This window comes from Otolemur garnettii, unplaced genomic scaffold, assembly GCF_000181295.1.
Source record: "Otolemur garnettii isolate 467f Iridium unplaced genomic scaffold, OtoGar3 scaffold00021, whole genome shotgun sequence".
Lineage (NCBI taxonomy): Eukaryota > Metazoa > Chordata > Mammalia > Primates > Galagidae > Otolemur > Otolemur garnettii.
The window spans coordinates 24,479,225-24,492,706 of NW_003852416.1; the positions used below are offsets into that span (position 1 = coordinate 24,479,225).

A 13,482-nucleotide genomic window follows, 5' to 3' on the forward strand; every position below is an offset into this window, starting at 1 on the left:
AAATTTGAATCACTGGATCTTAGACCAAAACTGTAGGTTTATGTCTTCCTCAGACCACTTCACAGGGCACCTGACCTATTAAGTTATCCCTGTGCCTCTTTAAACTCAGTTTAGCTCACACCCAGCCCTAAAATATTCTAGATAAGTGTCAGGACTATCGGTTCCAAAAGAAATTATCCCTCTATTAGGCTACTATTATATTTGTATTTTCTAATCAAAATATTTATTGCATGCTTGCTAAATTCAAAGTAATGTGCAAGTGATGAATATAAAAACAAATAATAACCAAGCCTCCCTTTGCCTTCAAGGAATTTACAATTGAGATGTATGTATATAGGGTGTAGGTGTGGGGTCAACACATTATCAACTAAATATAATTTAAGAAGGAGTGGAGGAAATGTTCTAATTATGGTTACCAAATTTAGGAAAAAAATATAGAATGCCCAGTTAAATTTGAATTTCAGATAAATACGTAATTTTTATTATTATGAGGTCTGACAGTTAAGTTTATAAACTTATCCTAGAAAAGGTGCTACATACCTTATTGCTGAATATCACTAAGGTCACCTTTGAAGTACTCCCCATGGAAAGCTATGCACCAACACCAAGGCCTATTCAACCAAAGCAACATTGGAATTATTTTTTCTCCAGTGATCACCAGTTCTGTCATCATATGACACACAAAAACATGCAACAATAATTAATGCCACTCAAGACACCACCACACATTGACATGAACACAGTGGTGAGACACTGATATATGTAGGTTATGAAACTTTGACAAGTTGTTTGCATAGTGCCGTCAATGTAAGCACACTGTGGCAAGTTTGTGAACTTAATTGGGAGATCTTCAGATGACACCAGCTCTGATGGTCATTTCAGAAAAAGAGTTCCAAAATAGCTTTGAAGGGCATACTAGGCACTGGTGTCAGTGCCTAGCTTTTCAAGGGAAGTATTTTCAACCATAGTGATATTCAGCAATGGGGTATATAGCACTTTTTCTAGGATGATCATCCTAGAAATTTGAGAACTTAATTGTCAGATCCTATAGTTTGTCCCAGATATTGAGTGGGATCTGCATTTTATTTGGCAATCAGTCTAAACTGCTAAGGAAGAACACTGCTATATGGCTCTCCACAGGGGGAGACTAAGGAGAGTGTCAGGGAAGTGATGGTTTTTGCCCGAGACTTCAGGGTCTAACCAACTCCACAGTGACAATCCTACTGCTCTCTGAGAATATCATAATATTTTATTCCTGGAATTCTTGTTGAATCAAAATATTCATGAGCTACTGCTTAGAATGTTGAAAAGATTTTTGGTCTTCATGAATTATTTACATAGATAGTTACAGAGTTTAAGATGTATATAAAATTATCTAATACTTTAAAATTTCACAAAGCAAAATATTATATAAATATATAATGTTTTTAAAAGGCTTCTTTAAAAGAAAATCAAGAAATAATATGCACTTTATTTATAAAATGTAATTTGTTACCTCTGATGTCATCCATATATCAGTATCATCATTTTCATCCAGTGTATCAGGTATAAAAGGAATCAGAGATACAAATTGAGCAATGAGGTCCTAGAATAATATTAATTTACATTTATTAAGAATGTACTGTATGTCCATTACAGAGCACAGTGCTTTACATGCATTATCTCATTCAGTATATAAGGTCAGACAATTAAGTTCACAAACGGATCCCAGAAAAAGTGCTACATACCTCATTGCTACATATCATCACTACAGTCACCCTTGAGGTACTCCCATTGGGATCTATGCACCACACCAGCACCTAGGGCACCCTTCAAAGAAATTTTAGAAATATTTTTCTGGAATGGCCATCTGAGCTGTCATCATATGTGGTTTGACAATTAAGTTTGCATACTCATCCTAGAGAAAGTGCTACATATGTCATTACTGAGTGTCAACACTATGGTTACCACATGGCCAAGGGGAATACTTTGAACGTGACTATAGTGCTGGAGATAAGGACTTAGACTAAGGTAATAAAGGAGAAAGTGATACACATAAATAATGAGTTAATGAACAGACAGTTAACATTTTAATTGATATACAATAGCTGCCATTTATGCCTTGTCATGACTCTTTATGGTGGGACTTCCCACAATTAATAAACAAGTTTCATAATCTTTGATAAGCAAAGGATCTAGGATTCATATACATTTTTAAAAAGATAAATATAGTTTTTGAAATAAATCTGAGAGCCTGTTATCTCCTTGGATGTTAGGTGTCAAGAAACAGGAAGGTCGGGCACGGTGGCTCATGCCTGTAATCCTAGCACTCTGGGAGGCCAAGGCAGGTGGATTGCTTGAGTTCACAAGTTTGAGACCAGCCTGAGCAAAAGTGAGACTCTGTCTCTACTAAAAATATAAAAACTGAGGCAAAAGGATTGCTTGAGCCCAAGAGTGGGAGGTTGCCATGAGCTATGAAGCCATAGCACTCCACCCAGGGTGACAGCTTGAGAATCTGTCTCAATAAATAAATAATAAATAAATAAATAAATAAATAAAAAGAAGAAGAAGAGGAAGAACCCTAAGATGGAAAATTAGAGGGTAGAAAAGGCTTTCTAAATTAGAAATTTTGGTTTTAGCTTGAAGAGTCAGGCTAAGAGAGCTTTATAATTCACAAATAGTATAAATATTTTGAGGAGAGACAAATGAATCCAAATAAATAAAGGTTGAAGGGAGTCTTTGTGCCCTTTAATCACAATAAAGCTGTTAAAAATCATTATAACTTACAAATATTGCCCTAGAATCACGAAGAAATATTTCCAGAAATTGTTGAGGTGGATTTAATGCCTTGATATATCTTGTTACTAAGATCTGTATGCCTTCATCATTAAAAACAGTAGTTGTGATTCTTCGGTTAGGAAACATTGCCTTGCAATTCTTTTTAAAGATCTGAGCTCTTTGTAAAACATCTATTTGATCTGAAAACTAGAACCAAATGTAAAATATTTCAATATTGCACCATATTGTTTCGACAGGAAAATATCAAGAACCAATGTTTATTTTTGCCAGCTTTGAGATTATTATCACTAGTTTTTAGAGTGCTGTGGTATCACAGCTCACAGCAACCTCAAACTCTTGGGCTTAAGCGATTTTCTTGCTTCAGTCTCCCAAGTAGCTGAGACTACAAGTGCCAGCCACAATGCCTGGATATTTTTGTTGTTGTCGTTGCAGTTGTCATTGTTGTTTTAGATGGTCCAGGCCAGGTTCGAACCCACCAGCCTGGGTGTATGTGGCTGGCACCCTACCCACCGAGCTATGGGCACTGCCCTATCACTAGTTTTTAAAATAGTTTATTCTTCTTTGATGGCATATATGAAAGAAATTAAGTGTAAAACCTACCTTATCTGTCTTTGGAGTATAGGTGACATATGATATTTGAGGTTCAATGGTAGCAAAAATATTTATGAAGGTACAGTCTTTTAAATTCTGCCCATTGTAATCTTCTGTAGGAGATACATAAGTCTTACTCCAAGTATATCCAAGCAAAACTGGTGGAATGTTTACTTGAAATGTTCCACTTATCTGAAAGGGCATATAAACATAATAGATTATGCATGATGAAAACAAACATCAGTTAAATATTAGAGCCCTGCGTAGTGTTCTCCATAGGCTTGCATGAGTTCATGGGCTTCTACTCATGTGTACTTGCCCAAGTATGACCAGTTCTCCATGATAATCTGTTCCTAGGTACCTTTGACACTGTGGGACCCTGCCTAACATGTGCTATATAGAGAAGGCAAGAGTAAAAAAGACCTGATGCAAGAAAGCAAGTTACTATACCAGAGTGATAAGAGCCCTTAAAAAATCTAATTCAGGCTCAGAGAAGAAGCTAAAAGACTGTGTTAGGGTTTGCACTGGGTCTAGAAAGAAAAATGTAACATCAGGAAAGACATCCCTGAGGGACACAGGAGAACAGATTTTGTGTGTGTGTGTGTATGTTTGGAGGGAAGACGTGAATTATGTAATAACTAATAATAATAAGGAATAGTTGCTGAGTACGATGTGCAGGACCCTGTGCCAAGTGCTTGATAGAGATTGTATCATTCTGCAATGGAGCAGATACTGCCCTTATTTCCATCTTACAGATAAGGAAACAGAGGCTCAGAGAATTAAAGTACTTTGTGCAAGATCACAGAACTAATGAGCAGTGGAGCCAGGATGAAAACCCAGTTTTGTCCTCCTTTGAAGCTCACATCCTTACCTACATCTCACCTACAATCTCACATCTGAGATTGAAGCTCACATCTCTCACCTACAATCTGAGCTAAGACTGAGAAATATCTGCAGCATTTACAAATGTAGGAAGTCCTGTATATCAACAGCTTAAATCCCTGTTGCTTTAACGTGTGCTACCCAATATTCATTCTTTCCTCCTTTCTTACCAACAGTCTTAATTAGTAACATAACAAGTAGGTAGTGGCCACGCCACATAAATAGTGTCAGCAGAAGTTTGTTGGAGTTTTCTGGGGGAACTGTCTGCTTCCCAATATTGATATAGGCATTGCCTTTGCATGCTTCTCCTGGCCTCCTGTTGCAACACACATTTGAGGATGAAGTGGCAGTGAACGGTCTGCATTTGTGAGGATGATTCTTGGTGATATTCTTGAGCTGCTGCACTGGCATCTGGACTTCTTTTTGGGTGAGATAAATAGACCTCTTACCAGCATAAGGCATTGTTAGTCAAGTTTTCTTTTGCATATGGCCTAATGCAGTCCCAATGCACAAGATTTCTTCTCACTCAAAAGCCCTCATTTGTTATTTCTCTTCTTTTTTTCTTTTTTGTTGCAGTTTGGCCAGGGTCAGGTTCGAACCTGCCACCCTTGGCATATGGGGCTGGCGTCCTATCCACTGAGCCACAGGCCCCGCCCCAAAAGCCCTCATTTGCTTGACACATTTATCTTTAAGGACTTAATTCAAAAGTTATCTCCTTGGTAAAGTCCTCCCTGACCTTTCATTTCCCTCCCCAGTCTCCTCTTATCCACTGCTAAACTCTCTAAACCACACCCCTATCCCTGCCCATTTCCCCTGCAGCCCAGGAAGAGTACAGTACTCCCTGCTGCATGCTCTCATAGAACCTATCTCCTGTCTCTATTAAAGCACTACTGCATTATCATATTGTACAAAGTGTTAGTTTTCTTCTGTAGACAGTGAACTCACTGAGATAGAAAAGTCATTTCTGTTTTTTCAAATCTTCAGTGTCTGGCATGGCACTGAAGTACTTTGCCTAAGATCACTCAGTAAATAAGTAACAGAGCCTAAAATAGAGTCTAGGCTGGATTTTTATGCTTCACTGGTCCTGTAGGCATATTTTTGCTACATAACCCGACAGCAGAGCCCTCTGAAGGTCTCACAGAGATCAGGTGCTAATCATCAATCTCACCATTAACAATAAGCAGTTTTGACAAGCTGAAACGCCTGGGACTCATCATTACCAAGCAACACCATTAAGAATATTCCATGAATCTGGTCTTATAGAAATCTTATATACAAATATGAATGTTGCTTTAAGACTAGCTGTCCTATTCTTTATTCAATATTTTTTAATTTTTGTTCAGTTCTTAATTAGTGAACACCCTAAAGACATAAGAAATACATCTGTGGGTGTTTGCTGTTCTGGAGACAGCCAAAACCTTCAAATACTCTACAATATGGAATATTCTAATATAGGATCATTTTAATTGACTTACCAACCTGCCAATCACAGAATTTTTTTTTTTTGAATTTATTTTTATTTATATTTATTTATTTTTATTTTTTATTTTTTTGAGACAGAGCCTCAAGCTGTTGCCCTAGGTAGAGTGCTATCACATCACAGCTCACAGCAACCTCCAACTCCTGGGCTCAAGCGAGTCTCCTGCCTCCACCTCCCAAGTAGCTGGGATTACAGGCACCTGCCACAACACCCAGCTATTTTTTGGTTGCAGCCGTCATTGTTGTTTGGCAGGCCAGGGCTGGATTTGAACCTGCCAGCTCAGGTGTACGTGGCTGGCACCTTAGCCGCTTGAGCCACAGGCGCTGAGCCTAATCACAGAATCTTATTCAAAGACAACAGAAAATGTTTCTATTATACAAAGGTCAAAACTTGGGATAATTAGCGAAGAACCATTTTCTATTACCTCAGATTGTTGCAGAAGAGCAGAAAAAGGGAAGATAATGGATCCAAGCCAATTCTTTCTTATATATGAATGACCATTACAGCTCTTGAGACAGCGATCCTATTAAAATACATTTTTTTTACTACTTAATAGTATGCGATGAATACTTTCAGTAACTCACAGGCAAGTGTAAAATACTAGACTGGTCTAATGGTAGTGGGTTATCAGAACTTAAAAACATTAGTGTCACTAAAGTTGGTATACAACTCTTCAGTGCTAAACTTGAGTGGCTTAAAAAAGATATAAAAAGTCATTCTCTCTTTTTTTTTTAAAGAAACCAAAAGAAAAGTAAGAAGATATTTTTCTTTGTTTTTATTGCTTTTTAGAAAGATTATTGACTATTTAAAGCAAAAATGATAACTTGTGAAGTTTATGTCATACATATAAGTAAAATGTACAATGCACAGGAGGGTGAAATGGAGGTGCTATATATAGTATTCCACTCTATACTATATGTGAAGTAGTAATGTATACAAAGATAGTCTGTGGTAAATTAAAGAATGTATTATAAACACTAGAGAAACAATTGAGAGAAGAAGTTTAGCTATCATAAAAGTATCCTAACAATACAAAAGGAGGCAGAAAAAGAGGAAAAAAGAATAAAGAACAGATGGTATAGCCAATAAACAGAAAGATGAAATTCAGCCACAAAATATAAATTGCCACATACTAAAAGGTAGAGATTGTCAGAACAGATAAAAAACAAAATGAAGACTCAACTACATGCTGTCTACAGTATATGCATTTTAAATATAAAGACACAGATTAAAAGAAAATAAAAAGACAAGAAAGAAATGGAGAAAAAGATATATCATGCAAACATTAATTAAAAGAAAGCCAGAATAGCAGACAAAGCAGACTTAAAAACAAGAAATATGTGTATAACCAAGAATAAAGACAGATATTTCATAATGACAAAGGAATCAATTCATCAAAAAGAAATACACTCCTAAACATAAATGAACTTAATAACAAAGTTGCAAAATTGAAAAATGTGAAACCAAAAGCAAGTTGATAAATTTGATTTCATCAACATTAAAAATCATGCTCTTCAAAATATACTGTTAATAAAATGAAAAAATAAGCTATATACCAGAAGAAAATATTTGCAAATCATATATCTGATAAAGGACTTACATACAAAATACACAAAGAGTTCCTCAAACTCAGTAATAAGAAAATAAACAGTGCAATTCTAAAAAACAGAAAAAGTCTTGAATAAACACTTCCCCAAAGAAAATATAAATAGCAAATAAGTATATGGAGAGTTGCTCAACATCATTTAGTCATTAAGAAATGCAAATTAAAACTACAATGAGAAACACCACACACCTATTAGAATGGTTAAAATAAAAAAGACTGACAAAGTGTAAAAATATGAAAGACCTGGTAGTCTCATACATTACTGGTGGGAATAAAAAATGGCACAATCACTTTGGCAAACAGTTTAGCAGTTTCTTTCTTTCTTTTTTTTTGTAGAGACAGAGTTTCTTTTTATTGCCCTCGGTAGAGTGCCGTAGCATCACAGCTCACAGGAACCTCCAGCTTTTGGGCTTAGGCAATTCTCTTGCCTCAGCCTCCTGAGTAGCTGGGACTACAGGCGCCCACCACAATGCCTGGGTATTTTTTTTATTGCAATTTGGCTGGGGCCGAGTTTGAACCTGCCATCCTCGATATAGGGGGCCTGCACCCTACTCACTGAGCCACAGGCGCTGCCAGGTTTAGCAGTTCCTTAAATAACCACTTGCTATAATATCCAGCCATTTCACTCCTAGGTATTTACTAACAGAAATTAAATCACTTGTCTATACAAGGACTTGTACACAAATGTTCACAGCAGCTTTCTTTATAATAGTCAGGGGAAAAAAAAACCCTAAGTGTCCTTAAATAGGTGAACATACATACATGCAATGGGATGCATGTTTACCAATGCAATACTACTATGCAATAAAAAGAAACTATTTGACAAACTCTACATGGATGAGTCTGAAAATAGTCTTTCTGAGTAAAAGAAGAAAGATAGGAAAAACAGTACATACTTTATGATTCCATTTCTATAAAATTCTAGAAAACACAAACTATAGAGATAGAATGCAGTAGAGATGCTATGCTTGGACCATCCCTTTAAATAAACCATATAAGTAAAACTGAGATATTTGTGTATTTAGTTCTTCAACCCTTTGTAAATCAAAATAACCCTTTCATCAATTAGTCATTGAGATAATTCCCTTTTGAGAGAGAAAATTTGGTAGGCATTCTTTTGGATTTTCTAAGCTGTACCTATTGTCAGTTTAAATAATCAGAAAACTGCTCAGTTTAACTCCTTGGAGAAAAGCTATTACCAAATTTCTGCTTAATGTTTTACCCTCTGCCTTTAAAAACAGTTGATAGGACATGTTTTAATGTTTGTTATATCACCTGGAAAACTGGTTAAAAATATTGTCATTGTGATTTGCTGTAGTTTTTACAGAAAGCTTGTTTCTGAACCATACATCCCAAGGTCTTGGTCAGTTTCTCTGCCCTGAACTCCTATTCCCTGAAGTTAGAATTAATTGCTCCTTCAATAGTATTGCCATAGAATTCGGTCATTTGTTAACATCTGTAGCAAAGCATTTAATTTATCTATCCCAAGAGAGTTAAATACAACGGATATGCATCTTTATATTTTTAGTGCCAAATTCAAGGGAAAAAATAAACTAACATTATTTCCGAGCTTGCCATGGCACTAGGCACTGTGTAGGAACATTCACGTATCTATGAGGAAGACATTCAGCAACTTTAGAGATCAATGAAATAGAAATGTATTTTAGTTCTACGAATAACTTAGTCTCTTTTGTATAAGTAGCATATTTTCTTTAATCAGATAATGAGAAATATGTAAACTATTTTTTTTTTATCTTTTTGTCTTAACTACCAGGCAGCTCGACTGCAGAAACGTACTTCTCCCAAGTTCTTGGCATACTTATCCCTCTTTCTCCTATACATGGTTTATTATCTGTTATTTTTTAACTGCCTTATCACATTTCTGATTTTATTGCAATTTTTGTCAAATCCTTTTAAGAAAATATTGGATAATAGATACTGCATCTAAAATCAAATTTACATGAAGAAAAGAAGTTGCAGTAAGATGAAGACAAAATAAGAAAAAAAATTCAAATTTACAAATATATTACTAGACTTCCTTCAGTCTGACCACCTTAGAATTATTCCAGGGTTGATTGTTACAATTGTTCTACTTTACCTCATGTTTTTCAATCATCATTTCATCAAAAATGTTTATATATATGTTATCTTTTATTTTAGATAAACTTGAGAAGCTATAATCATGTCCTGGTGAGCTGCAAATAAAAAAAAAACACACATACTTAAATGCTTAATTTTCTCAGAACCCATTTATTTTCTAGGCATTATTCATAAAGAACTATGAAATTGCCTGTGTTCTTTTCTTTTATAAAGGGTAAACTAAGAAAAAGCTATATCCTTTAAACATTGCTGCCTTTCATTAAAGCTAGCATATACATTATAATTTATCATACACATGCACCTCTTTTACCATAAAAAGATGAAAATGTTTAAATGTCAAGCAAAAAAGCTTTCACTACAGACATCTACGGCAAACATTTGTCTGGAGTATTATGCATTAAGATTTTCCAACTATCTTAAATTCTGCTAGTTCCTGCTAGTTTATACATAATAAATTTTTCTTTTGCTCTCACTTAATATATATGATTATTTAACCAGAGAGCTTATTCTCTTTCCTATATTATTTTTTGCAACCAGAAATTGTGGTAAAGTAGTACATTTAATTTTGCAAGCTCTTTGCTGATGGCTTACTTGATTAGGCACATTCTGAAGGTAGGTGAAAGGAATATATTACGAGCAATGAATTTCTACTCTCAGCTCTAGCTTACATATTAAATCTCCATTAATTATCTAACGGTGATAGATATCACAGTCCTGTAAAGTGATTATTTTACGTGAGGAAATGGAAGCTCAGAGAAGTTAAATAATTTGCACAAAGTAATGCCCTCAGCAAGTGACAGAGCCTTGAATGGGGCCTAGTATTGGTAGGCTCCAAAGACAGGTCTTTTCACTCTACAGCTGCTACTGAAGTCTTGTTTCATTGAAGAGTGTTGCTTAAGGAAGAAACTACAATTTCAAAGGATCACCAACAGTTTCTATAACTTTTTGAGATCTACAGAAAGTGACAGTTGAAAATTTCTGATTGAGTTTAGACAACAATGTTAAATTGAAGATTCCTTATGTTTCCAAGTAGTAAAACGATAAGCTAACTTGCTCTTCTGCTCCTTCAGGGTTTCCTTTCTTCTTGCCCTTAGGCAGGGCAAGGGGAGGAGGGCAATGTATATTTGTAACACAACTCCACACCCGCAGGAGAAAGGACACGTAACACTCTCAAGACATTTTTAGTTTGTCAACTTAGTATATCTTTTTAAATCACCCAAGTCATTTTGTGTTATCTTGTGTTTTGTATTCTATTCAAACTTTCCTCAAATTTTACCACAGTTTCTTCTCCAAAGCAAGGCTCATAAGACTAATTGCTATTTACTATTCATCATTATTATTATTATTTATTCAATTTGCATGTAGCTTTTGTTCACTAAAATGTCATGGAAGAGGGGAAAAGAGGTCTTCTAAGAGGGAAAGAAAAGTGCTAATTGGAAATTTTTGCCTTAACCAAAGCCTCTTATCTAGTTGGTTGTACTCAAATGTGTTCTTGGCTTTTCTGACTGCTATAATTGTAAGGATATAAAAGCTCTAAAGTTCATTTATAAGTATATTTATCTTACTGACTGTTTTATGTTCTCCTAAATTAATTTATTTAATATAGTATATATCTTCTCACTCTAATGTCTCTAATATTCCAAATATTTCCAAATGCACATGGCCACATATTTTACCTCTATAAACTTTTAAAGAAAATACATCTTATATACATTAGTATTTAACTTCATACATATTATATAATACAACATAATAGGTTTCCTTTAAGTCAATACTCTTCTTCACATACAAGACTGAAAAAGGTCAAGAAAGCAAGCATCAGAGAACAAGGCAAAGCAAGAGTCCCAAGGGCCAGACAGGCAGCCAAATAATAAGGATGCCTGTTTCAAACTCTGGACAATGACTCTGAAAATACAACTGAGCCAGCATTGAATCTAGATGAACATACTTGAATTCTGCTAATAGCAGAAGAATCTGTAGCAAAATTCCTAGATATACTGATCTATTAGGGTACTCCCCAAAATCAAGTGGGAATAATGGGATAAAGAGTCTCCCTCTCTTTGCAAATTCTGTTTACAGGCTGAAGGTTTTGCTTTGATAAGTGAAACTCAGGATATGAATAACCTACAAGATGTCATCACATATCTGCAAATAATTGTGTCAGTTCTTCTGAGTTCCTGTAGCCTTTGTGTGTATGGGAGACTATACATTAGCATAGGCATTGTACAAAGCATATAAATCATATAAAATCATATGAATTAGGAGATAATATGGAATATTAACTTAAAAATTATATGAAATAACTCATAGAAAACCACACAAAATGGTGGCTAATCCATAAGACAACCTGTTCTGCATATATAAGAAGCGAATTCTCCCACCTCTCAAGATAAAAAGTCATATTATTTGAAAATTTCTTAGATATTTAATAATGGTCAGAAAGTAAATTTGTACCCAGCAGTAAAGAACAGAAATATTAAAAGAATTGGATATGGAATGAGATCAGTTTTCACTGGATTATGTGTGTATGTGTGTGTGTGCCCCTAAACACCAAATTTAGTTACAGGATCAGGATTATTCTAATCTACATCTGTTTTGTTTCTTTCTTGGGAGCACACAAAAACACAGGTGTATGTTTCTGTTTGGATTTCAAAATATGGCTTATTATTTATTTTAATTAAAAATACTTTTATATACAAGAATATTACAGGGGAAAATATCTCTAATCATTCCTTAGAAAGTACAATGGTATTGCTTGTCTGCCTTTGGCAAAGACCAAGTGTAGAAAATGCAATGGTTAACCATTTCAATGCAAATTGATGTGTGTTTTAAAGTAAGAAAAGTAAAAGAAGTCCACCATTTATTAAAAAAGACTTTTTAAAAAGCACAAACCACAAAGGAAAAAAGTGGTAAAATTAAAAACTTATTTTCATCAAAATCTATCATAAAGTAAATGAAATGTCAAGCCATTAAATAAAAATAGTGTTAACACATATAACTGACAAAGGGCTGGAATCTGTAATATGTAAAGAACTTTAAAAAAAAAGATAGACAAAATAATAGGGAAATGGACAAAAAACATGGAATGGAATTTCACAGAAAAGAAAATAACAATGGCAAATAAACTTATAAAAAGAAGTGCAGGCTCGGCAGCTGTGGCTCAAGTGCATAAGGTGCCAGCCATGTACACCAAGGTGGCAGGTTAGAATCCAGCCCGGGCCCGCCAAACAACAATGACGGCTGCAACCAAAAAACAGCCGGGCGTTGTGGCGGGCACCTGTGGTCCCAGCTACTTGGGAGACGGAGGCAGGAGACTCGCTTTAGCTCAGGAGTTGGAGGTTGCTGTGAGCTGAGATGCCATGACACTCTACCCAGGGGACAGCTTGAGGCTCCTGTCTCAAAAAAAAAAAAGAAGTGCAAAGTGAAGAGATAAACTGCAATACATGCTCACCATGAACTATGCACATATTAATTCAGTGGTAAAAAGAAATGAGTGATTAAGCCATAAAGACATGCAGCAACCTTAGATGGCATATGACTAATTGAAATAAGCCCATCTAAAAAGGCTTCTAATTGTATGATTCCAACTATATGACTGTGATGATTAATTTTATCTGTCAACTTGTCTATGATACAGTTTCCAGACATTTGGTTAAACATTACTCTAGATTTTTCTGTAAAAATATGTTTTCATTTTTCCTTTTTTGTTTCTCTCTCAATTTATTTTTTTGAGTGTGTGTGAAGATATTTTTCAGAAGTAATTTAAATCAGCAGACTTTGAGTAAAATTCCTCCATAATAAGGGTGAAATTCATCCAATCAGTTGAAACCCTTAAGAGGATAAAGACTGACCTCCCTAGTAGAAGAGAAAATTCTGCCAACAGATTGATTTCAGATTCAACTCTCCCCTGGGTCTCTAACCTGCTATCTTATCCTGCAGATTTGGGCTTGCCAGTTCCCATAACTTTGCAAGACAATTCTTTAAAATAAATGCATTTCTCTTTGTCTCTCTTCCTCTCTCTTCTCTATAAACATCTTATTGGTTC

The 13,482-nt window shown here is 35.2% G+C and overlaps 1 protein-coding gene across 1 annotated transcript in view; it reads right to left on the bottom strand.

Annotated features, from left to right (window-relative positions):
• Positions 1-13,482, bottom strand: part of CC2D2B (coiled-coil and C2 domain containing 2B) — a 109,246-nt gene that overhangs the window by 15,627 nt on the left and 80,137 nt on the right. Inside the window, exons 25-29 of the mRNA XM_023511778.1 lie at positions 9,436-9,532; positions 6,156-6,254; positions 3,379-3,561; positions 2,767-2,964; positions 1,496-1,585 (exon numbers count right to left, since the gene is read on the bottom strand). Of these exons, the coding sequence (XP_023367546.1) occupies positions 1,496-1,585; positions 2,767-2,964; positions 3,379-3,561; positions 6,156-6,254; positions 9,436-9,532 (667 nt within the window). The remainder of the gene's footprint in view (positions 1-1,495; positions 1,586-2,766; positions 2,965-3,378; positions 3,562-6,155; positions 6,255-9,435; positions 9,533-13,482) is intronic.